We start from the raw sequence: 25,572 nt of genomic DNA on the forward strand, positions 1-25,572 counted from the left end.
TAAATCCTTTTTATTTTATTTTATTTTTTTTTCCCCATTTGGCTGGATCATTTTCCATTGGTAACAATAAACTTCCATAGAAGTTTTAGGTAGCCGCGTTTCTCGCAGCTGACCATTGCATGGTGCCATTCCGGACGCATTGACCGACTGCTCGGTCCGAGTCGCTGCTCTTGCAATGGGCAAGCGGTCCGCTGACCGGAGCAGCCGCCGAGGCCAACGCGGCAGCCCGGCGCAGCGCCGCTCCCGAGATCGCCCTCACCGCTGCTGCCTTTTCTCCCTCTTGCCGTGCACTCAGTGTGATTTATATTGCGGCTGAATCACCCCCCTTTCCACAGCAGCGTGGGGGCACAGGAGAATGGAGTTTCTTGGAAGCGGTCGGGATCACCATCCCTGGAGGTGTTTAAAGAACGACTCGTCCCTTAAACGAGGAACGAGGCACTCAGTGCCGCCGGTCAAAGGTGCGATCTCGGAGGTCTTTCCTAACCGTAAGCATTCTGTGACTGTGTTTACAATAGCCGATAAAATTCAGCCTGGGGACAGACAACTCCAACGCCATCCGCTCCCCTCGGGCACTGCGGCGCCCCAGTGCGGCAGCGCTGCCTGAGGGGCCCCTCAGCGGCAGCTCCAACATGGCGCCGCCCTCGCGGCGGCTAACGGCCTCCCCGCCGCCCCCGCCAAACTCTCGCGAGATCGCGGCGGGGGCACTCCCGGCCCCGCCTGGGCTCTCGCGAGATCTCCTCTGTGGGAGGAGGAGGAGGAAGAGGAGGAAGGAGGAGCCGCCGCCGCCGCTCCCCCGGGCCGGCGCCGGGGATGGTGTTGGCCGCGGCTGCCGGGCCCTGACGCCGCGCTCAGGTACGTGCGGGCTGGCCCCCTTCGCGCAGCCCCCGGCTCGGGCCGCTCCGCTCCCGCTGGCCCCACATCTGCCGACCCGCCAGGCCTCGGCTCCCGGCGGGGTCCCGCGGAGGGGCTGCCCTGGCTGCCGGGGGGGCTGCAGAATTCCCCGGCCTCTTGCTGCCTTCCTTAGAAATAAGCACAGCACCTCTCTCTTCCTCCTCTGCCTCCTCGGCAAAGCTTTACGTGCGATTTGAGGGTGCTTTCTTGCTGGGTTTCATTAGAATTTGGGGTGCAGCCGAAGCGAATAATTTCTTTTCCAGACTGGTCGTGCTCCTCTTGGGTTTCCTGGTTGTTTAGGAAAAGTTGTAAAGGTATTTAGGCATTTAATGTTCATCGAAGTTGAATTTATTTGAAATCAGCGCCTAAAAGATGGGGGTATTTTTGAGGGGACTGTTGGTCTGCAGCTTACAGGTATATATTTTTTTTTCTCTTTTGTTTAATTTATGGCTGCGTTCATTACTTTTCAGACCCCTACTCCCCCTTTTTATTGTTCTCTCTTTTTTTTTTTTAGCAGCTGTTGTTTCTTCCTTCTCCAGGGAAAAATGGAGCGTTTTGTTCTGCTTATTCTTTCTTCCTCCGGGGCGAAACCTACAGTTTGTTTCGGTTGAGCCAGCTGGATTTCGCACTTACCCTGAGCTGTACTTTTGTTTTTAAACGTACATCTTGAAGCTGACACACGCATCACTCGCCAGCGTCAGGGAGCTTGGCCTTCGTGTAGATCTCACCAGTGTTTCCTGCTGTTAGGGACTCTTGTGAAATACATTATTTCTTTTTTTAAGCTTTGTTGCTCACTTTTCTGCAAAGCCCTTCTCAACCTACAATTAAAGGTTATACCCTGGCGTTTTGCGTTTTTGCTGCCTATATGCAGTTGAATTAATTCATATGACTTAAAGAACAAGCCCTTCCCCTACCATTTTAGCTGTTGGGGGGCATGAAGGGTTTGGGTCTTGTCAGCAGTGTGTTGGTTTTAGCCAAAATATTCAAGAAGGAGGAGTTGCCTTCAACTGGGAGTAGCGTCAAAACATACGAAGCTATGACAGATTGGATGTTTTGGCTTCATAACTTTGGCATTCTGAGCACCTTTTACTGTAATTAATTTATCAGTGTGGTTATTTTCTAGAGTGGATGGCTGGCACAGCAGAAGTGTCTCTTCATTTGAGTTACTTGGCCTCTGTGTTTCGGGTATTTTAGCGTTGTGCAGCTGTGTAGGTGTTTGCACTGTTTGCAGTCTCCATCCCTTTCCTGTGCCCTGTCTCAAAGCTCACTTCCTAGTTAGAGAGCTGTTCCAGGAATCCCTCCCCTTTCTCCTTTTTTATTTCTTTTTCTCTTGGCCAGTCAAAAGGCAGCTGTGAATGTTGTCCTGTGAGATGTGCAGGAGAGTAGGGGGTATTTTCACAGCTGGTCTTTTGGAGGAGCAGTGTCAGGCAGGAAAATGGGGTTGTAAACACTGATGTAAGCCTAACCTCTCTCCAGAAAACTGAATTTCCTCTTGGCCTGATGCACTGCACCTCCCTCAGTATGCCCAGCCCAAACAAGCTCATTCCTCAGGTGCTGAGGGCCATCCCCACCTTGAACCACCTCGTTGTTACCTGTGTGCAGCACCTCTGCCTTGTTATGGTCCTTCACTCCTTATTCAACTGGTGCCTTGTGTGGCTGCCCTGGAACAGAGGCTGGACAGAGTTACAGAATAAAACAGGGATTTATTAAAAGGATCTCCTCAATGGATCCACCTTGGGCAGCACAAGAGCCCAGCCAGGGCTGCACCCAAGATGAACCAAAATGGTCACAAAATGGACAACTGTCACGGGGTCTCTCACTTTTGTAAGTTCTGCTCCATTTGCATATTGGAGTTCATTGTCCAGTTACAGCTTTAGCTTATGAAGTCCCATCCTGCTTGTTTTTCTCTCTTCAATTCACCATTGTTTATACTTTTTGGGCCTGGAGCTTGTAACAGTTGTCCTTGGACAAGCTGGAAGAGGATTGCTCTGTCTGCCTACCCTGTGAAAAGAACTTGCTAGCACTTAATATGAAGCTCAGAGTTACACACTAAAGCAGCACAGAATCTGGAAAATCCAGAAGCCAAAACTTAGGGCATCACAACCCCCCTGAGTTGTTTTCCTCCTCCCCCTGGTTTCTGGTGACTGTCCTGCCCTCTGTTGTGTTCCAGGTGGGAAGCAGCAGTAATGCTAACTCTGGCAAGCAAGCTGAAGCGGGATGATGGCGTCAGAGGCCCCCGTGCGTCCAACGCAGCGTCTGACTCCACGCGCAGGGTGTCTGTCCGGGACAAACTACTCGTTAAAGGTGAAAGAGTTTACTGAAATACGTTGGGATTTACTGCTTTTGGGTGTGTTGCCAGTGAGCAGCACTGAATTGCCTCTGAGTTTCCACAGGTATTTTTCAGACGTCTTGTAGGATGTGGCAGCAGCTCTCTGGTCACAGAGAGCAGCAGACAACTTTCCCAGGCATTGTTCTTGGAAAGGCTGTGAGAAGATCAGAGAAGAGAAAGAGAAACAATTCTTAGCTGAACTTGCTGCACCTGGCATTGTGAACATGTGGAATGTGTTATGGAGATTAGTTTACTAAAGGGTGGTTTCTTAACTAGCCAATGGTGATGGTGTTTTAATTGAAGGACCAATTAGATCCACATGTAGCAAACTAGGGTACAAAAAAGCAATGGGTTTCTTAATAAAGAAAATTATTATTAGCCCTCTGAAATACATGGAGTCTCTGTGTCAGTTATTACCTGGCTGGGGACCCGTTGTGATGACAATAGGACACTTACTGAATAATGAAAATCAAAACAAGTGTCCTCCTTACTCTGTTGAAAATTAGTCCATCATCGATTAAAACGTGATAAAAAAATGCCACATAAGTGGCACTGAATGTAGGAGAATGTCAAGAGAAATATATTTGCCTTGGTATGAAGGTGGTTTTTGAGCAAAGCCATAACTGCCTGTCACAGGAAAAAACATCCTGATAGTTACAACAGGAGTTTTGGGAGTTTTGATGGCACAGGTCAGAGGTAGCACACTTTAAAAAGATTTTAAAAAGCAGTGCAGAGAGAGATTTTTCTAGGCCTGGAGTCACTATAAGTTGAGTGTGAAGTTGTGAGTAATAAACCAGTGATGGTATTGCAGTGTGGTGTGTTTTAGGAAGGCTGCTGTAGGTTTTTACCAGCTGGTGGAAAAGAAGCCCCAAAGCTACTGCTTGGCAGTTGTGGGTGATTGGGGTAGTTAATGAGACAATAATTAAACTATTTTCTTGTTAAATCAGGGACAGCTCTTTCCTGCACTTCATTTTTTTTTTTTTTGTAGTATAGACAATATTATATTTAAAAATCCATAGATGCTTGCAGTGACTATGGATTTAAAGTCAGGTTCACTCCCTCTGGTAATAATTGAACGTTAGTGGCAAAGGAATGCGTTGTGCAGGTTGAAGTTTCTGCTGAAAATGATCAGTAGCAAATACTCTGCTGTTGGTGTGTAAGCTGCCACTTTGGGATTCCTGCCAGTCAGAGGAAATCCACGTTTCCTGTTCTTGTTTCAGAATGATTTGAGGCTGACATGGCTGTAATTGCCTGACTGATATTACCTCACTAGCAGCGCAGATGGTTTTTTCCAACTTAGGGTAAATTCCATCAGATATCTGGAGCAAGGTGTCGCTGCAAGCGCTGCTGCCTCAGTGCACTGGAAGTGCCTCAGCGGGACTGTAGGAATGTTGTATCCACAATTTTCTCCCTGTATTGTTTTAAGGACAGGAAAATTTTACATGCTTTAAATCATGATTTTGATCACTCTCACACTTCCAATTTGGAAATCCTCATTTAACTTCAGTTCTGAGGGGGAATGATTCAGGCAGGAGAAATAAGCTCTTTAACCAGGCTAAGCTACAAAGCCAAATTACTAAATATAATAATCTGAGATTTTCCCTAACCTACAGGAATGGACTTGAGGGGGAGATAGCAGTGTGAAATAAATATCCTTCATGAGAGGTGCCAGAGAAATTTTATTCTACCCTTACATCAATCATGTTTTTCAAAACCATACCCAAGTCTGAAGGGGAGGAAGAGAATGTAATCTGTAGAAAATTAGTGTTGACATTGTAATTGTACTTGCTGTGGCTGTGATAGCAAACCAGCTATCTTAAGTAAAACTAAGTATTTAAACTCAGTAAGTTGAAGCTAAACACTGAACGAGTCCCAGACTGACAAATGTTAAAAGCAGGTCAGTGCTCACATGGCTCTGACAAGCATTGAGTGCTGGATCCTGATCTGACTGTGCTTGGAAGTTGCATCCCTGCTGTGAAATGAGTGGTGTAGGTCACTTAAGGAGTCACCATCAAAGGCATTGGTGAAAATGTGCCTTAATATAAATTTGCAAGAGCACAACAAAGGTTATTGGCAGGGTTTACACTACTGCTTACTGCATGGATAATACATGTAAAGGAAAATAAAATTACAGTCCATTTAGAGTGATATATGCGGAGGCTGGAATGAAAAGAGGAAAGGGAAAAGGTAAAGGAAACTCTTGGTTGAGTCAGGAGGTTCAGAGTGGAAATCCTTCCTTTCTAAACTCCTCAGGGAGGAGTCTCAGTGCAGCTGGACCCAGTCTCAGGCTTGGACTCAACAGCTATGTCTAAAAGATTTAGCAGAACTTAATCATAAAAGTATTTGAGTGTTACATTAATTATTAATCAGCTATAAACATTCTATAGAGTAAAGATAAGATATATACTGTTTTACAGTGTGTTCGGGTCATGCACACACATACATACGATCTATATATAGAGAGAGAGAGAGAGATACACACACAAATGTGCAAAGGTAACACACACGTGTGGATGTGTATGTATGCATGGGAAGACATATCAACAAATTCCCCCCAGAATCAATGAAATAGTCCTGTTAATCCCTTTTTGGGGATTACTGGAATTTTTTTTTAGAATTACTGAAATTCAAGTGAGAATGGTACCATTTCACTCAGGCTGTACTTCAGCTAAGGAATGTTCCAAAGCCATCAGGGAATGACTGATTATTCCTACTCCCATCTCCCACCTCATCCAGGCAGCAGGAGTTCCTGGTACAGTTGAGGAATTCTTCACCACAGCTCTTGTGCAAAGGCCAGGGCCTGATAGGAATTGCTGAAATTGCAGAGCAGGCCAGAGGTTGGGAGAGAGGATGCAGCACCACAATCATGATGCTCTCCCAAAAGAGCTGTGGGAGCAGCTGAGGGTGATTTCTTGGTGAAATGGGAGCTGACAAGGAGAAGCAGATCATTCCAGTGTAACTGCTGAAAGTGAGAGGGGAAAGCAGTGGGAAAGACTTGTTGGGGGTGTTCTGCTTTAAGCTGCTTAAGTTAAATGCAGATCATTTGTTTACAAAACTTTCTAGAATTTGCTTCAACACTTTCAGATAGATCAGCTGCAGCAGCACATATGATGTGGTGAGACTGAGTGGAGGTGAACTCCTGATGCTGATGGTGTTTCCAGGTCATGTAAAGGTTGCAGGAATGAGTTTGGACGTGAGTGCAGAGCTGCCTGCTAAAGGTGTGCATGCAGCAGGGATGCTGCTGCAGCTGGACCAGCACCAGTGCTTTCATTGCTTGTTTATGGAACTGTAATTGCTGAACATAGGCTGTTGTACTGGATCCCAAAGTCAGTAGGAGCCTGGAAGAGTAGCTGCAAGCAGAAGTTGTCACTGGAGTGTGTTTTGACCAGAGTTAGAAACAGATGACAGTGGCAGAACAGGGGAAAGGCTCCATCAGGTCAGTGTCCTGGCTACAAATTAGAAAATAATCTCTCCTGCATAAAGAAGAGAAATCCTGGCCTTCAGCAGGGGAGGAGGAGGAGAGGAGACAAGGCCCAGAGTGTTTGCTAGTGGTGAAGAGGTGCCACTGTCCTCTCCCTGCTCCACAGTAAATGGGGGATCATCTAATAAATCCTGCAGACAGATGTCTGCCAGCTTTGCTAAAGATATTTTCCAGACACAGACTGTTTTTTTCTGGAGATAAATTGCAGACAGCCTTGTTTGTGCTGGTAGGGAGTGCAGTGCAGGATCTCTCAAGGATGTGTTGTTACACTGATAGCCCTGCAGCCCCTTAGTTGTGTTGTGTCCTCTGCCTGGTCAGTAGATCAATTCTGTTTTGATTGAGGTGACGACCATAACCCCAGGCACTGACAAGTGTAGGTGATGCTTGCAAACTTTTAAAGGCTTGGCATAGACCAACTGCACGCTGCCTGAAAGTAGGGAAAATAAGTGCTAATTTAGGTATGATAGCCATTTGCACTGTGGGTGTGAAGAAACATCTCACTTGGTGTTTGAAATGGTGGTGTCAGGCACTGACCTTGACTTTATTGATGGATGCATGTTAAACAGGCTTTGTTCCACTTTTGGGGAAAAGCTGCTCTTAAAAGCTGCCCTTTGTTAGTTTTTCCTTAAGTTGTTCCTTTGCTTGTATCCAGCATTGTTAGAGATTGAGATATCAGTCATGTCTCAGGACACTTGGGTTATTTTATGGATGTATTATGAATGGCAATCTCTCTTTATGGCTAGGGAAGTAATTCTGAGTCATTTGGGTACTCTCTTCCAGCTGTAGAGAGGGTCTAGTAAAGCACAGCTTTGTTCAAAATTCTGTGTGACTCATCTGTACATCTGTTTTCACTGCATCTCCATCTAGGCTCAGTTGGAGAGTAAGGCCCCAATTCCTTAAGCCTAGTACCCAAATTAAAATAGAGCAAGCAGTACAATTGCTTCAGCAGCTTTCATTTTGTTCTGTGCTGCAGAGGCAATTTTTAATGTTCTGTTCATCTCTAAGGGGAACTTAATTAAGCTGGGAGCAGGGGCCACATGACTGCTCCTCATGGCAAGCATGCAGTGCTGAACTTGAAAGGCAAATCCTTCTGAAATTTAAAAAGGGCTGAGGTCAAACCAAAGTAGTGCTTAAGATTAATACTGTGTAATGAAGTGACTGCTAAATGGAATTGAAGATAGAGAGCATCCAGGATGGCAGTAGCAGCTCATGGATCACAAATCTTGTCCCTTACACTGCATTTTTGGTAGCGCACAGAAACTTCATCATTCACTTGTATATTTCTACTACTGCTTAGTTTGATTGTGGCAACTTGAAATAACTTAATATACGTGAAAATGAGTTAACAGGGTTTATTCTTTGGTTGTGTTCAATATCTGTGGCTTTTACCACCATATTTATGTAACCAGAAAATATTTTGTGTGTGCCTCTGTTTAAGCCTGAGAGAATGGAAGCGGGAAACTGATGATGAAAGCGAGGTGAATATCCATTGTAACTAAAAATGAGGGAAACTGTTTATTTGCTTTCTTCAAACCTTGAAAAATAGTAATATCCTTCCTCACAAAAACAGGTGAGGAAAGTTGAGAGGGGAGAAAATAGTTTTGTTCCTTATACTGGTCTGTACAGTTCAGAGGAGCTAAGTAGGGAATGCTATAAAGATAGATGGATAAGAATTAGGAGGCAAACAGCATTTTCAGAATTAAGAGTATTAGAATTAGTACTTAGAAAATGGAATTTTTATTAATGTCAGAGTATTTAATCTTCATCTCTGGAAGTCTTAAAGAAGTAAATTGAAGAGGGACCTAAACAGGAGAGGGAGCTTTTTTTTGAACAAAACCAGAGAAGTAATACTGCTGTGGATGAGACTGCTCACTTTAGGAAATAATGCTTTTATTTGGTGTACTTAAAACCAAACTCCAGCTCCAAAATCAAGCATAGAGTCTGATTTTTGTGGGAGACTTAGTAAGCAAAGCACTGCTAAATTCTTCCTTGGGGAGGTGAGGGAGCAGAGCACTGGGGTTGTGGTGTGTGCATCGAACATTCATAAACCTTGTACACACAGCAGGCGTGTTCCTATTTCTGTCTGGAGAACTGTCATGGGTAGGGAGAGTTATTGTTTGTGAAATCATTTATAAATAACTCTGGTTGCTTGTGTTAGGCTTAGAAGCAGCTCAGGAACTGTACAGAAGAGAGAAAAGCTGAGACACAATTAATTTGCATTCAACTCTGGCAGTGTTTGTGTTGGGTTTAAGTTTAAGCCTTGCCTTTTTATGGTTTAAAGTAGCATTTGGAACTGTTCAAGCAAGTGTGTACTGGGTCCAGAGCAGGACTGTGCAAGCACATCTCCACTTGGGCTGCTCCTGCAGCAGATCACACCAGGCTTTGGGAACACCAGATGGACTGCTTGGAGTTTCCTGCCACTTGGGTTTTCTGGTTGTCTCCTCGTCTTAATGGTGTGAATTGAGACACAGATGCAGATTCTCCATGAAATGGCCATGAAAAGTACTCAAACTGAATTTTCTTCACTGTTTAGCTATAGTGAAAGTCATATCTTGAAAGAGGAGCTCAGGAAAACGTTTAAGTTTGTGTGGGTAATGGATTTGTAAAGAATTTTAAAAACTTTTATCAAGTTTATACAGTCTTGTATATTTGTATGTAAACACTGAGATAAGGTGTGTTGACTTAGGAGATGGAATAGAGATGATATTGTTGAGAGATTGAGCTAGAAATAAGTTTTAACAAGTTTTAAAATACGGGCTTGTGGAAAGACTAGATATTTTAGAGAATTAGAATTGTGAGAGAAGTGTTGTAGGACTACATAAGAAAAAATATAGGTGACTAGTGTTAGAAGTAATAGTATTGTGTGGTAAAAGTTAATAGGTTGAAAAATATTTATAAAGTATTGTAACTAGGAAATAGGTTAGAAAAAAGTTTGTTCTTTAATTTAGTGAAACTTTTGGAGCTCTTGGAAGTTCAGTGCACTGGAGCTCTGTTTGTCGCTTCCATGCTTTGCTAATTTACAAATCTGTTAAATAAGTTGGCAGCCTGCACAAGGGGCATTTTCTTACAGAGAATGCTCATGCCAGAGGTATTGATTTATGCAGAAAATGTGTGAGTTAAAACATCAGAATCTCAATGGAGCCTGAAAGCTCTGGTCAAAATGTTTGCTTTCTGAGCAGCAACATACAGAAATGATTCTAATGTCAACGTTGTCACTACCAGAGAGACAGAGAATTTGGAAAACCTTCAAACACTGAGCTTTGGCCTGTTAAATGTGCTTGTTAATTGGTGAATCACCAGTGTTTATTCATACGGCACAGATAATAGTAACATCTGTTGCATTACTTGGTGTTGCTTTAAACATTTAGATTATTGAAGCAGATCTTTGTCTGCTTTGTCTTGATGAAGTTGTTTCATTCTTAGTTTCAGTGGTTGGTTGCAGAGTTCATTTGAAACCTCAATTTTGGGCCATTTGCCTTTGTTTCCAGAACATTTGTGTGGGTTTATTAGCACAGCACTCCCACCTGTTTCACACCTTCAGAGAAGGAGCACAGTGCTCCCTTCTGCAGGGCGTGAGCATTTTGTTTTCATGTTTTCACGAGAAAAACCACTCATTCTTGTGCCAGGACAGAGAGAAACACAGGAGTGTGAACACATTACAGGGAATTTTCACCCTACAAAGGAACTCTGATGATTGTAAACTCTACTGAGCCTTGTAGGAGGCAGAACTGCTCAGCTCAGCCCTTGCTGGGACTGAGCATGCTCTGCCCTTAAATGCCTTCCTTTTTGGGATCAGGAAAGGGCAGGCAGGATTCATTAAGGTGAACATCACACAAGCACAGAAGGCAATAAAGGAAAGCAGTCAACACCTTAAAATAATTGAACCAGGTCCTAAACTTTGCACTGGAGTGAAGATTGATTTGTCTCCCACTGTGAAAGGCTGGTGAATTTAAAGAAAGGAGTGAGGGAATAATCTTAGGAGAAGTTTTCAGAGCTGCAGCCTTCAGGGGTTGCTTGTCACGTCTTTTTTTTATCAACCAGGAAGGGAAAATTGAAATAAAGTCCTTGATTACAGCTGAAATTACATTTTCGTGTGTATGTGTTTTATAAAGACAGTACTTTAGCAAAAGTATGGTTCCAGTGTTGTCTTTCAGTTCATGGCTTTGGTTAAATCAGCTCTGGCTGCAAGTGTGGGATTTTAAAAGAATGAAGTTGTGGATATTTTAGGTAAGTGTGAAGCACAGTGCTTCTGTTTTGGTGTTTTCTTCTCTTGGTGTAGTAGGCTGCAGATGCAGGGTGTGCCAAGCACAAAGGGAGCTGGGAGTCAAGCCTCATTCCCACTGCAGAGAAATGCCAGGTTTGGTAAGCATGGATGGCAGGAGCAGGTCTGGAGAGTTAGTGGGAGTTGTGATGAGATCAGTTTGGGTTCTGTGCCAGGAATTGTGAATGACAGTTTTCTTCAGACGTGTGTTTTTGAGAGTTGGAATTGAAATCTTGCATGTTGTCAGCCCAAATAAATGGGCTGTGTCTGTAGAGGCCTGCAGGCAAAGTTAGAAATGGAAAATAAGACCACAGGAAAAGCCAAAAATATATTCCATTTTATTTCCTAGGACTGTAGAAGTAACGGGGGAGATACCTTGGTGCATCTCTTTCATAAGAAATTGAAAGTAAGACTTCAATAAAATACACAAAAGCAGGGTTTCTCCAGGGAAAGTGACTTGGCAGGCTTAGGAATACGCTTCATTTCCTGGGGGCTGTGGAACAGAATCAGGATGCTTCCTTTCTTTTATGAATTTTAAGCTCAGGAAATAAATGAAAGGAGAATTTAATTGAATCAGTAACAGAAACTCTGCTTTGGAAATGCCAGTGCTCTGTGTGGTAGCAGCCCTGGTGCTTCAGTCTCGGCAGAGCTGAACTCCCCATCAAAGGAGGATGCATTTGCCATGTCTGTAGGGCAGATGAGCATTTTTAGTAATGAATTGAGTGGCTTAAAGAGAAATTTCAAGGTAAACTTCCACTGCAGCTTAATTATATTTTAAAGTAAAATTGGATTTACAGGGTGGTTTAAATTAGATCTGCCAATTTAGACTTGAAGAAGGGCTTTAAGCTTGCATAAATAATGGCTTTGTTTATTTGTTTTTTTCAACAGAGGTTGCAGACCTTGAAGCTAATTTACCTTGTGAGTATAACATTTAATAGTATGCATTTCAAGGGGGAAAGGAGCACTGAAGTGAACATTTTGACTGAGCTATGAATGCTGATGGTATTTGTTAACTCAGGGAAAGCTGTGCAAAGCTCCACCACACTGGCTTGAACAGATTTTCTCTATTGCTTCCTCTTAGGGGGCTGTGGAGAACTGGACTCTCATTAGTGTCCTTTGGAAGGAGTATTGATAATTTGCCTCCAGTTTTTGATTGCTGGGCAGTGGCAGCAAAACTTTCATAAAGTGCCCAGAAGGTTCATGGGACTCAGAGGTGCAATTAGTGCCTCACTCCTGTTTTTTCTTTATTCTCTCATTATCAAAACAGGAGATTCTGATTTAGAGGCAGAGCAAATAGCTCAGCTCTCAGGGAACATGAAGTCAACCTGCAGTTTTTTCACTTCCAGATATAACTTGATGTCTTAATAGTGAAAATACTCATGAAAACTAATTTTTTAAGAGAGATGCATATTCTCCAAAAAAAAAAAAAAAGGCAAGATAATATGGTTTTGGACCTGGAATCTTACTTGAGATATAAACCTTCCTTAAAGAGAATTTACACAGAGTAATTTTAGGTAAACTTTTTTTCAGTGTAGGTTCTGTTAAAGGGTAAGAAATACCAGAATATGTGGTTTCAGTTACCACAGTGTGAGTGCTTTACTAGGGTTTGTGTACAGTTCTAGGTAGGTTTTTCAGGCAAATGGGATTTATAACTATGATACTGTTTAGCTCCTTGGCTACAGAAAAGGAACAGACAGCTTGGTGGGTTAAGAAGCTAAAGACTGCATGGTACGGGGGATAAAATAACCACGGTAGACTTGTCTCCTCATGCCAGCCATCAGTGGAGAACTCATTTCTGATGTAAATTATTCTTTTGCTTCACAGGTACATGTAAAGTGAATTTTCCTGATCCAAACAAGCTCCATTACTTTCAGCTAACTGTAACCCCAGGTAATTTTTTTCAACATGTTCCTTTTTTTTTTTTTCCTGTGTGTGTTGGTGTTTAGGAAATGTAATTCCAAGAGGAATTCCAATAAAGCCTCAAGTCAAAGAAAGTCTGGCTGTGGTAGTGATTATTTCATTAAAGAGGTGGAGAAACTGGGCTGAGTTTTGACAACCACATTCCAATAAAAATGCCTTCAAAAATGAGTAGGGTTAGGAAATACTCAGATCTTGTTTACTTACTTTGATTGAGAACTTTTTTCCTCTCAGCCAGTTTCTTGATTTATTTTTGCATTTTACAGCCCTGTTAGGTTGTGTGTTCCCTCTGTACTGATTGCTTGGTTCTGCAGAGGTGTAGAGAGAGGTTACCAATGTAACACAGCTGGAAAACTTCAAACCCAGGTGTGCCTGCAGATGCTTAACAAGGAGGAGTCTCTGAGTCTTTGACTGTTCAAATATGTGAAATCAGATTTTTTATTATTAACAAAATTTGAGCATTCTGTGAAGCTCTTGCTGGCAGGCTGGTCAGTAAAAGCATTTTCATAAATTATCATTTCCATGTACTCTTCTTAATAGCCACCTGAAATTAGTGTTTTCTGTGCATTTTAGAACAGAAGGTTGTGCTTCATGGATGAATTTGCATGGAAGTTTATTTAAACTTCACATGCACTTCTTGTGTTTGAGACTGTGCAGCTGCTCAACGAGACCACTGCTGTGTGCAGTGCACTGAGTGGTTCGAGTTAGGTGTGCTGGATCAGTGTCCCCCTGCTAGCTCATTCTCCTAGGTGCCCATTTGCTGTAGATGCTTTCTGACAGCAGAATTTGGGTGTGGTGTGTCAGTCATCCTGGTGTTTGACCTGGAGAAACAGTGGTGTGCACTTATTGGAGTGCCTGGGATGTTTCTGTAATCCAGTATTTTGAAGCCAGAGCAGCACTAGGTGTCACTGTTGCTGTTCATTAGCCCAAACCAACTGGCCCTTCCTCCAGCAGAAATTTTGGGTGGTCTCTGTTAACATGTCCATTCACGTGATTCCCTTTTTTGTTGGAAAAATGAGTGAGGCTGCTGTGTCAGTGTAATTAAAAATAAATGCAAGAGCTAATCTAGAACTTCGTCCCTGTCATTCTCTGTAGGAGTTGTGCTCATGTTTACTTGGTGGGTGTTAATTCTGTTTGCACCAAATGCCCTTCACTTTACATGATGCTGCTTTATTATATTCTGGAAAGGAGTTGACTTTACAAGAGCATCACTGTGCAAATGAGTGATGTGTGAAAAAGCTGTCCTAACTTTAAGGTGTCTAAATCCCAGGAATTGTTTTGTCTGCTCTGTGCTGTGCAGCAGGATGCTGCAGGCAGAAAGCAGCTGTTGAATGCTGAGCATGGATTTTGTGCCAGTGATCTTGCCAATGAGATGATCTTAATTAACATTTTGTTACTCTAAATATAGCTGCACAGCTGAAGTCTCTGCAGTTGCAGCCTGACCCAAGTAAACATCTATTTTCAGCTGTGCATATTTCAGGTGTAGAATCTTATGATCAGCCATAGTTTAGCACTGTAAAGGCAGAGCACAGCACAGACCAAGAAAATCTTTGTAGTTTTCTGCCTCTATTCAATACTGAAGTTTTCTCTAGTATATGCTAAATCTTAGTTTTCCTTGAGGCAGCAGAATGGTTGTCACAGGAGTTTTATGGCTCAAGCAGGCTTGAGCCAACTCTTTTTGTATTGTCTGAACAGTATTGCATGAATCTTGACTTTGTTCTATGCAGTCATTTTGAATGTGGCTGCTCTTGAAAGGACAGTAAAAGAAGCTTCCTTAGGCTTTCCCAGAAAGACTAATTTGAATAAGAAAATGAACTTGACCACCAAGCAGGAATCCTTTCAAGTCCCTTGCTCAGCTCCTCTCACAAAAACCTTTCTCAGCCCATATTTAATGTCACAGAATTATCCTGACAGGAACTTTTTAATTTAAAATGATTTTGTAGAAAATCTTGATGAGGCCGGCTGCTTCATATAATTGAAGAAATTGAATCTCTGTATGCTCCAGTTTTCTGCAATGCACCATCAGTGGGTATTTAGCAGCACATGCTAGAAAATGGCTACGACTTGGATTTTTCTGCTGCAGTGGATAAGCTCCATGTTCCCAAGGCAGACACTGCTGGTTTTCTCTGCTGTCTGAAGCTTCTCTTCCCTTTTGTCATCTGAAACATTTTTTCTGCCTTTGAAAAATACCCTTGTGCCATCACTTGCCTCTGTTCTTATTTTTGCACCAGTACCATATTGGATTAAAATCGAGGAAAAATAAGGAGATGGATGCTTAGAATCCAGGCTTACTGCACTGGTATTTGGAGCACAAAATTGGAGGCTGAGGATTAAAACATGGTAATGACCTGGAGAAAAATAGAGGAGGTGACTTTAGGTAGCTTATGTGAAGGAACCCAGCAGAGTAAATGCAATTTCCCTGCAGTTCCCAGGCTGTTGGACTAGTCTGGGGTTGGTGTGGATATTTGAGTGCCACTCTAGGGGGATTAATAAAGGCCCTGTTTTCTGGTGAAATGCCCACAAATATTGGTGAGCATGGCTGATTCAGGGAGCAGCTATGCAAAGTGCATCCTTTGTGGCTTGCCCTAATTATCTTGCATTTTCTTCTAAAGAGAGGAAATAATTTGGTTAAGTGTTTTCCAGAGCACTTTCAGGCATTAAAACACCCTACAAACACAAGCTTAGATTAGTCAGGTTGCTGGTAATGAAACTTGAGACTGAAGTGGGAGGGATGCTTGCTCTGCTAATACAGCTTGAAGACATAAATTTAGGCAGTAGGAAGAAAACTGTGGCTCAGACATCCTTCCTTTTTAGCAAAAGTCCCTGTGGCCAACTTCCTAAGTTATGTGTTAAAGCTGTTCCATTTGATGTGTTTATTTATAGCTCTTTCCTCGCTGCTAACTCTGCCAGAACTTTTTTCTCACCACTTTTCCATGCCTAAAAAATTGAGAATTTCTCTCCCAGTCTGAGAACCTATTTACTTGAGATGCTGAAAGATGACTTCATTGTGAATTATCTTGTTAATGCAGTGCAAGATTTCTGGCTGGGTTCTGAGGCTCTCCAGAATTTTTAATATATATTTGAGTGACTGGTAATGAGTAGCTTTATTGTTGCTTTAGGAACACAGAGGCAGAATTGTATAAAAGAGGGGAGGAGAGATGTCTTGCTCTCCTAATTGTGTAAATATGTCCTTGCTTATTTGATAGCAGAGGCAGTGTGGTTTAGCTTACCCAGTGTGGTTTTTGATTAGTGATTGCTGACAAGGTAAAACCAAAATATAAAATGAGTTGTAATGTGAGGCAATGATGAATACTGAATTGTCTTGGAGGAAGACTTAATCTGAAAGTTCTTGAGTGTTTCTGTTGGACAGCCATTGCAGTGAGTGTTAATTAAATCTGGGGATTTTCTTTGACATAAAACACACGTGGATGCATCATCCATCAGCAGGCATTTATTTAATTTTAGCAAGGGTGGAATGTGAAGAGCTGCTGCATGCTTTGCTCCAAGTCCAGCAAATCAAGGAACTTGTGAAATTAAGCCAAGGAAAATAACTTTTATACTTGGAAATGTGATAATTCCTGACACTTGGTTAAAATGTGTTATAGTGCTAGATGGTGGATGAAGTGCAGTCAGCTGTGTTCTGTTGGATAAATGTGGTGTTAGAGCTCCTGGGGGATATTGGACCATTTTCCCAATGATTCCTTTCTGGAACAGTTTCTCACTCTGAGTGCATTGCACATTTGACAGGGCACAGTTTCGCCAAAGGGTATCAGTGTAACTCACCTCTTACTTCCTGTTCTTCACTAATGGCTTGCCTTACTGATTTTTAGCTCTGTATATTTAAAAACAAAAGAGAAATGCTTTTATCTTGCTTTTTTTCCTATGAAAGTCAGTGCATGTCCCTTTACTTTCTGGTAAAGCATAGCATGCCTGAAATTGCTTAATAAATCCAGCACACTTCAGAATGGAATCGGAGTGGGAATGGAGAACGGATTTGAAAAGCAGATCAGGAGACAGCAACCTGAAGGAGGATTTTGATGACCTAGAGTAGACAAGCTAGGTTTTTTTGTGGTTTGGAACAAGCTTGGTAATAGTAAAATTCTTCTTAGTCTTTCTGTAAACTATGGATTGTTTCACAGAACATTTCTTTGCGGTGTTGGTTTAGGAAATATAAAAAACTTGCATCATATAATGTTAGCCAGCCCTCCTGGCCTTCACTGGGGCTGGAGGGCTCAAGGTGCTTTGAGCCAGAGCATCCCTCAGATGTCTCAAACCCCCAGTGTGGGCTGGGTACCTGTGTCCTGTTCTTTTTTTTTTTTTTTTAATGAAAAACCTCAGTAATGGCAATGCCAAGTGCATTTCAGATCACTTGTATGCCTTTCAGCTTCCAAGCACAGCTATTTCAAGAGTTGCAGGCTGTCTGTCATCTCATTCTATTAGCCCTGCTTAAATGCAAGTAGATATTTTAATAGGTCATATTTGAAAATTCAGCCATTTTTCAGTACAGAGGTTGGCAGAGAGGCAGACGTGTTCCTAGCAGATACGTCACAGTAAGATAATTACAATGCAAGAGCCTGCTTGCTCCTCTTGAAGTACACTCTGAAACATGCCCTTGCACACATCGTTCCTACTACTCACCAGGATTGCCAGCACAGGTTTGGGAAGATGTGCTCAGTCCTGGAGCAGCATCTAGCAATGCTTTAGCAAGGGCAGGATTTCTCCAGCTCATTCCGAGGGTCGCTGATGTGGTGCTGCCTGCCACGTGCCAGGATTTGTGTGCTACAATGAGAAGTTCAGTGCAAGGTTCCTCTAGCTGGGTATCCCTGTTCCTGTGATCAGGATGGTGGCTTTTTCTGGGACTGTTGGCTCGCCTGACTTCAAATTTCTGCTGTAAAAATGTTGGGAGTGCAGGAGGACACGGTGCTCGCACGCTCCTTGGCTAGGTGGCAGCTGGTGGTGCAGCCAGCGGAAGTGTTTGATGATAACCCTGTGCTGTTGTTTTAGTCTTGGTGCTTTTCTCTTTTATAACTGTTTGCCTTGTTTTCCCTTTTCTAGATGAGGGCTATTACCAAGGGGGAAAGTTTCAGTTTGAAACTGAAGTTCCTGATGCCTACAATATGGTGGTGAGTATTTGTCATTAGTCTCATAGTTGCCATTTTAGATTTTCTTTGCAGGTAACAGGACCTCAGGGGGAACTTGGCATTGAGACTGAGAAAGGATCTTCTGTCTCTTAATAAAATAAGTCTCCGCAACTTTCTGGCAGAAACTCTGGGAAATGCAGATGAGTGTCCTCTGTTCTGCTCTCTCCTGTTAATTATTCATGAGACCTGCATTTAATGATTATTCTCATAAAAAGTTAGATATCTAAGAATGAAATAAGTGAACCAAAAGGAAAAAAGGTTGACAGTTGTGTAACTTTCCCCCGCGTTCTTCTGCTTTGGTGTCTTACTTTTGGTGTTGGCAGTTCGGAGTTCTTGCGGAGAGGCTGAGGAACGTGTAAGGGAGGATCCTGGAGAAGAGTTTCAGGGAAGATCTTTGGTTCCCGTTCAGCTGAGCCTAAATTCAGCATTATCTGTGTGTAGTAGTTGCAGTCACAGCTAGGGAGTGTTGGCAGTTGTGTGGGTTTGGTTGTGGGATGTTTTAAGTTCCCCTTAACTTTACCAAAGAATTTCATTCTGTGACAGAGGTCACCCTCTCTACCTTTTGTGTATTCATTTAATTCCCTTTGATTTTTGTATTCCAGTTGTTCACCCAAACAACACTGCTGCGGGAAAGTGTTTGCTGTATGTTAACAGGAGAGCTGAAGTTCAGTTTTGATCTGAGTTTTTTGATTCTCAGTTCCCATAATTAAAAAGTCTCTGTTTTGTTATGGCTCCCTGCTCAGCACTAGCAGGAAAATCTACAGCAAATGTTAATTAAATATTTTTAAATTTGAGCACCTCTTATCCAATACAAAAATAAAAAGTTTTGAAACAATGCAGGAGGTTGGGTGTTGGATTGTGGTCAGGTTATTAATGCAGTATTAATCCCAATATTGAGGGAATTCTGCTGAGGCTGTGGTTGGTTTCCTGCCAGGCAGAATGGGACTGACACAAGTCATGCCTGTTTTCAGGAGAGCTCTGCAGACCTTCCAGGGCTCTCAGCCCACAGGCAAGGCTGGGATACACACCTGCACTGGCAAAAGGAGTGGATATGTGGAATTGAGATGTAGTGGAGGAGCAGAAAATAAATAAAGAGGAACAATTTGGAAGATTTGGTATTGTGGCCTGCAGCCAAACCACTCAGTGCTTCGCTGTGTGTAGTGTTCACTTTCAGCCAGTCTGAGAAGTTCTCCAGAAACTGCTGGTGGAAGATGATGGCAAGAAATATCTCAGGGCTGCAGTGTAGTTCACCCCAGGGACTTGTATCCCCACTAGGGCCTCCTGGGGGAAATGATGCTTTTTACAGACTGTAAAGAGAAGAGCTGAAGTTGCAGGGTGGTTTAGCAGAATGCTTCGGGACTAGCTGGTGTCCAGAGAAAACATTTCAAATAACATTGATCCCACATTTCTCTTAGGAGCCACATTCCTTCTCGAGGTAAATTTCTTCACTAGTGAAGAGTTACATCTACAGGGTAGTGATCCAATTAAATACATAAATAATGCATAATTTTTTTAAAAATTACAAACTCTGTTGGTACACCTGTCCTTTGAGAGTGCTAATTTATCAAGAGCTGAAACTGCTAATTTTAAATGAGGGATCCCAGAGCAGAAGTGGCTGCTTGGAAATGGAGAAAGAAGTGAATGTGGTCACTGCTGTGCCCCCCAGCTGAGGCTGCATCTACATGTGCAGCTGGTGGTGTCTGGGGGGAAGGAGGAGTTAGAGCAAGGAAATAAATGGATTTGGGAAGCTTTGTTGTGCAGACTGTCACAGGTGCTCAGGTGAAACCTCATCCTGAGGAAATCTCTGGATTTGTTGGTTTGGGGAGGGTTCAAAGATGATTTGGAACAAGTTCCAAGGAGAAGTATTGTCTGAAGATAAATTTTATGGTGGTGCTGCAGCTGTCCTGTCTGTCTGAAAGGGAAAAAGGAGAGAGAAAAACCTTTGTCTTACTGTCAGGAGTGGGTTTTTCTAACTTTTAGCAATGAAAATCTCTTTGAAAGGATAAAGGAATTCTTTTGTTTCCACAGTACAAAAAATGAGACACCAGTTAGTTCACTGTGAGGCTTTGGGGATTTTTTAAGAAGAGATTCTACAAAGCTTTTTTTGACTCATCAGTACATTCTCTGTTTGAAGGTGCATATGGTAGAAATTTACTCTTTTATATTGATCTAATGGCATGGAATAAATTCTGTTGCTTTCCCTTGCCTGAAAACTAGACATCATCTTTCAAAACAATGAGAAAGTGTAGCTAATGCAACGCTTGTGCTGTTAGAAAACTTCTAAGGTGTTTTGGAGGTCAAAAAGTTTGAGACTGTTTTCTGTGAGCCACTTAATTTTCAAGAATGCCATGCCTTATGTCCCTTGAGTTATTGCACAGAAATGAATTGGGGGAGAGGCAAAATCTGCCTTATGAATCCCAGATTTGTTGTGGTGATGAGTGGTTTTTTTATACAACATCTCTTTTAGGTCTGGTTTTGGTATCTCAGTGTCATGCATGTCTTCTTACCTCTTCCAAGGAGTCTTAATTTCAAAAGTTTCTTAGAAAGGTAATTGGGAAGTTGGGAACAAGATGAGATAAAACACATGATGCTGCCTTGCAAATACAGCTCTTTGAGCTGTTTTGCCTCTTGATTCAAGACATCATTGGAAAAAGTGGAGGGAGATGGCTCCACATTTATAATCGGGGATCTAATTGAAGTCCTGCAAGGTGCTGGTGTGTGCTGATGGATTCCAGGACACTTCCTATCAGAAATAATCTGCCTGATTGAAAGCTGCAAGTCCTAATGGGGAGAGCAGGGAATGGAACAACGTGCTGTTGCTAAGCTACTGAAATTTTTATGTGCCACTCTTCCTTCACTTCACAAAACTAGAGCAAAGGAGACTGTACTTTAAAAATCTGCACTTCAGAACCCCACTATGACATTCAGAAGTTTGGTGATCTTGCCCGTGGCTTTTTATTTTAGTGCCTCAGATTCACTGGTGACGCATTTCTGTTCAGTTGTGAACAGGAGGGTCTGTATTTAGAATAAGTTATTTATTTATTATTAGTTATGGTTATCTTTGCATCCTCTGCTGTTTTTTAACAAATCCCTGATTTGGACAAGCCTTGGTGAAGTTTTTTGGTTTAAATTATTGCCTTAATAGTTAAGTATGAAGAAACTGAATGACTTAGAGTGTTTTGTTTTCCCTGAAGGAGTAAATTTTCTTGGCTTTCTTAAAAGTTATTTTTTTCTAAGGAAAAGCCTAATACCAAGCCTGGTTTTTATGAAGAGTTTAGAAAAACTAAAAGGGCAGAGAAGTCTGTTTGGACTCTTGTAGATAATGCATCACTGCCCTAAACATACAAACCCAGGCTGTGAATATCAAATATATTTGCCTTTTTCTGTTTTATGAGTTATAACAGGGTTTTATCTTAAAGGATAACACAGTAATTTGTTTTCTCTCCTGGCAGCCTCCAAAGGTAAAATGTTTGACAAGAATCTGGCACCCAAACATTACAGAGACAGGAGAAATCTGCCTAAGGTAGGAACAACATTCTGTTGGAGTTTTTTAACCTTGGAGGTTTCTCTGTTTGGTAAAATATTGGATGTAACTGTCATGACAGTATTTTTTTTTGGTGCTGATTCTGCATGTAACTTTTAGGAGCATAAGAATATACTCAAAGTCTCATTCTTGCTGTGCTGTAGGGACCACGGAGAGCCTGGCTTTTCAGGTTCAGACTTAGTGTTTTGTTCTACTTGTAGAACAAAAATGGGGTAAAAATGTAAACTCTAGCCTAAACAAAATGTGGTTGGGTTTTTTCTTCCCTCCCTTATAACTGAATCATCCTCAGGCCCTGAGGGAGGCTTTGAGGCTTTACCTTTTAATGCCCAAGTGTGTTAAGAGCTTGAAAATTCGTTTTATTTCAAAAAGGAAGGAAAAAAGTGTTCCTTAAACTTTGCCAGTAATTATTTGTTTGCCATTTGTTAATTACAGTATTTCATATCCACTGATCAGACACATGTGCCAGTTATAACAAAGCAGGGTTGGGGTCAGGATAAGTCAGGATATGAAACCTGAAAGCTTTACCTTGCCAGAGAGGCTTCTCTTGATGGGTGGTTTTCCTTGATAGTAAATGTTTCCTCTTCCAAATGAATCTGTGAAACTTTGCAATTTCATCCTCAACACCTGATGGTGAAATTGGCCAGAAATCAAACAGAAACAGCAGTGAGCAGCCTGCCTGTCATTTTTCAAGTTAATGGCACACAGAAGGAAAGGCAGATGAAGCAGAAGCAAAGCCCATAAGTGAAATTGAAAGGTGTTCTGAAAATCCAGCCTGCTTGTCACCATGTGTAGCAAATCAGTGCTTAAAGAGAAGCTGAATTTTTCCTCTAGATGGAGAAATCATTTTAGTGCTGTGTTGAAAGTCCTGGTGAAAATGAAGTTTTTTACTGCCCTCCTAGGCAGGTCAGGCTCATCAGCATTAAGAAACTTAAATGTTCTGAGTGCAGGTAATGGAATGAACAGGTGAGGTGTTTGAACCAGGGAGCAACAAATACCAGGCACCACACCAAAGCTGAAGCTCCCGCACAGCACAGCATCTTCTGAGGTTCATAAAATCCCAGAGTGGATGGGCTTGGAAGGGACCTTAAAGCTCCTCTTGTTCCACCCCCTGCCTTGGGCTGGGACACCTTCCACCATCCCAGGTTGCTCCAAGCCCCATCCAGCCTGGCCTGGAGCACTTCCAGGGATGGGGCAGCCACATTTTTCCATCTCTTGAAATGGTTTTAATTATAAGAGAGGAATGTGTTGTTTGGAGCATCATAATTCTAATGAAGTGGAGGCTTTCTTTCAGCATCTGCACTGAAACAGTTTGGATTGTCAGGTTCCTCAACATATCCAGCCCCGGAAATGTCTGGCATTAGATGGAAAAACTAAAATAACTTAATTGCTTTATGCCTGTCAGAGAATGCATTCTATGTATAGTATCTGCAATCAACTTACACAAGAGTCTTTGCATTAAAATAGCTTCAGTTATTTTTAAAAGCAGAAAATCATCAGTGCTTTCCCCCCACATACCTCATGCTGCGGTATGTGTCGGTTTGATAATCATCCCTGGATTAAAACATTCTAAATAGTTAAACTTGTGGTCAAGTGTAACAGTTCTGGGCAGGAAAAGTGGTGTTTTTCTGTGCTTTATGGACTGCAGTTACCCTGGGCCATATTACTAATGACAGATCCTAATAAGGTCTGGCCCATACTGGATATCTATCACCTGCACTGCACATGTGGATAGAAAAAATGGAGGTTTCTCCAGTCTGATCTTCTCCTTGCAGTAAATTGTAGTCACTTAAGCTGCAGATTGGGTCAGCTGGAGTTTCAGAAGGTTTTCCACTTAGTGGAATCATGCAGTTCCCACTTCAGGGGATGATTTTAAAAAGATCTCTTTAGGATGTGTGTATTTAAAAAGAAAAAAATTCCTCAAAGCATTCTGCCATGCAGGAGTTACAGAATGAGAAGATATTTGTTGAAATGAAAGCTGAGCTGCTGACTGGTCACATCAGGGGCTGTTTTGGTTACTGAAAGTTGAAAAGCAGAGGTTTTCAGTCTGCCCATGGGAACCCAGATTGATGTATGATTTGTAATCATAGGCTTGGAGTTCTCCCTAGATCTGGGGAAATGTTCTGTCGAGGGGCTTAATGGTCATTCCCAATCTGTAGGTGAAAGAAGGTGCTGCTCCAAAACCAATTCTGTCAGCAAATGAGGAGAAGGGACACTTCTGGGTCTTCTCTGCTTTCCTGCCAGAGTGCTCTGGGAGGTACAGCTGTCTCCTCAGTCCTGGCTGTGGTGTCCCAGCTGGAGCTGTGCCAGGAGAGCTCTGAGGCCTTGGAAAGCTGCAGGGCTGTCCATGAGGCTTCGCTCATGCTCAGGGGCTCTGTCACTGAATGTTTTTATGATTTTATTTGGTGTGTTAACTTCCCCCTTGCTTGGAATTTCCCAGGGAGGCGTGTGGAGAGGCAAATGGAAGCACTGCCACACAGTTTGATAAGGAACAGACAAAAAGCAAGCTTTTTTTGCTTTTGCTTTTGTCATATGGAGGCAAGCTGCAGCCACAAGATGTTATTTTGAACGTTGCACAAGTGATAATGGCATATTTTATCTTTTGAAAGGCACAGAAATAAGATGAGCAGCACACTTAAGGCGGAATGGGCTTGTCCAGGTTGATCATCCTATTCCTAGGATCTCTGCACTGAACAAGGATCGAATTTCCTTGGATATAAACTTACTGTGTTCATTAGATAACTACATAACCTGTATGGTCTAGCCATCTACTGTAATTTAAAAATTACTTAACACCTGTCAGCCTGGAAATTGCTAGAACCTTATAGCTTAAGACTATTTCACTTTAACCTGTCATTTCAGCAGCAGAAGCTGCTGCTGGTGGTGATTTTTGTGCTTTGCTGTGTGAGTTCTTTTAGGTGACTCCTTACAGAGGAAGGTGTGATTGTGAAATGATGCTTCAGGGAGTTTTTTAGAGTTTTTTTCATTCAGATTATTACTTTTCTGAGCAAGACTTCAGCTTATTTCTCAAATGTGCTCTGATCCCCAGTATATCTCCTTCTCATAACTGCTGAGGTTTGGATCTGAAAGGTCCAGAAATGCCTGAGCACCTCAATGGTTTCCACTTGCAAATATTCAGCAGCATCTCTGGGCTTTAATATGTACCATAATATGGTACATCTGTACTGGATGTGTGCATATAGGAAATTCTGTATTTTATATATTAATATTCATATTGAAATTATATTTTATAATATGTATTGTATATTTATTTTATTTATATCTATATATTTGTCTATATGTATTTATATCTATCTATATATATCTTTCACTCTCTCTCTATATATATCTATATATATAAATTTATTTATTTTATAAGGAAGTTTTTCCTCCAGAGCAGACAGACTAAAACTCTCTCACTTTCTTATCTTTACCTGTAGGAAGCTGAAGTCCTTTCACACAATAGAGGATGAGGATCCTCTCTTTGCCAATTAGATATCCTCCCAAGAACACCCTTTTTTGGATTGGTTTGTGCCAGTTTTGGTGAGAGATGAGTCATCCTGCAAGGCTGTCTCTTCACCAGAGATTAACATGTTCTAAAATGTATCAGGGAATAAAAAAAGGGTTCAGTGTTGAGCCTGTCACAAGCATTTCTGTCACACTTGTGCTGCTGGAGGAAAATAATTCAGGTGTTCTGACAGAGGTTGAGCTCAGATGGGGAGTTCTGTAATGACACTGTGTAGAAGGTAATTTTAGGCAGACATCCCAACTGCTGGGGTTTAAAATTCCATTACCTGGATATAAATAGTGCAAGAATTAGAACTTATCTTGCAATTGCTTTCTAATGTTTTCTGAGAAGGTTTCTCACAAAGGCAGTTGAAGCAGAAGTTGCTCTGTATAATCTGTGTGTCTTTTTTTTCCAGTTTGTTGAGAGAACACTCAATTGATGGCACTGGCTGGGCCCCAACTAGAACCTTAAAGGTACTGTTTCCTTTTGGAAAAGTCCATCAA

General features: G+C 42.1%; 1 protein-coding gene across 8 annotated transcripts in view; it reads left to right on the plus strand.

Moving 5' to 3' along the window:
- The first annotated feature begins 614 nt into the window (after positions 1-614).
- The window catches only part of UBE2F (ubiquitin conjugating enzyme E2 F (putative)), a 54,246-nt gene continuing 29,288 nt past the window's right edge, over positions 615-25,572 (plus strand). For 5 of the 8 annotated variants that reach the window (XM_068196594.1, XM_068196595.1, XM_068196593.1 and 2 more), the window contains exons 1-6: positions 615-852; positions 11,851-11,880; positions 12,787-12,852; positions 17,935-18,002; positions 21,473-21,543; positions 25,485-25,542. In XM_068196594.1, coding sequence (XP_068052695.1) covers positions 630-852; positions 11,851-11,880; positions 12,787-12,852; positions 17,935-18,002; positions 21,473-21,543; positions 25,485-25,542 — 516 coding nt within the window. In that variant the 5' untranslated portion in view covers positions 615-629. Of the gene's footprint in view, positions 853-3,061; positions 3,196-11,850; positions 11,881-12,786; positions 12,853-17,934; positions 18,003-21,472; positions 21,544-22,467; positions 25,544-25,572 lie in introns of those variants that run through there. The other 3 variants (XM_068196598.1, XM_068196597.1, XM_068196600.1) reach the window with 2 other exon arrangements.

The sequence above is a fragment of the Anomalospiza imberbis genome, chromosome 7, assembly GCF_031753505.1.
Source record: "Anomalospiza imberbis isolate Cuckoo-Finch-1a 21T00152 chromosome 7, ASM3175350v1, whole genome shotgun sequence".
NCBI classification, from domain to species: domain Eukaryota; kingdom Metazoa; phylum Chordata; class Aves; order Passeriformes; family Viduidae; genus Anomalospiza; species Anomalospiza imberbis.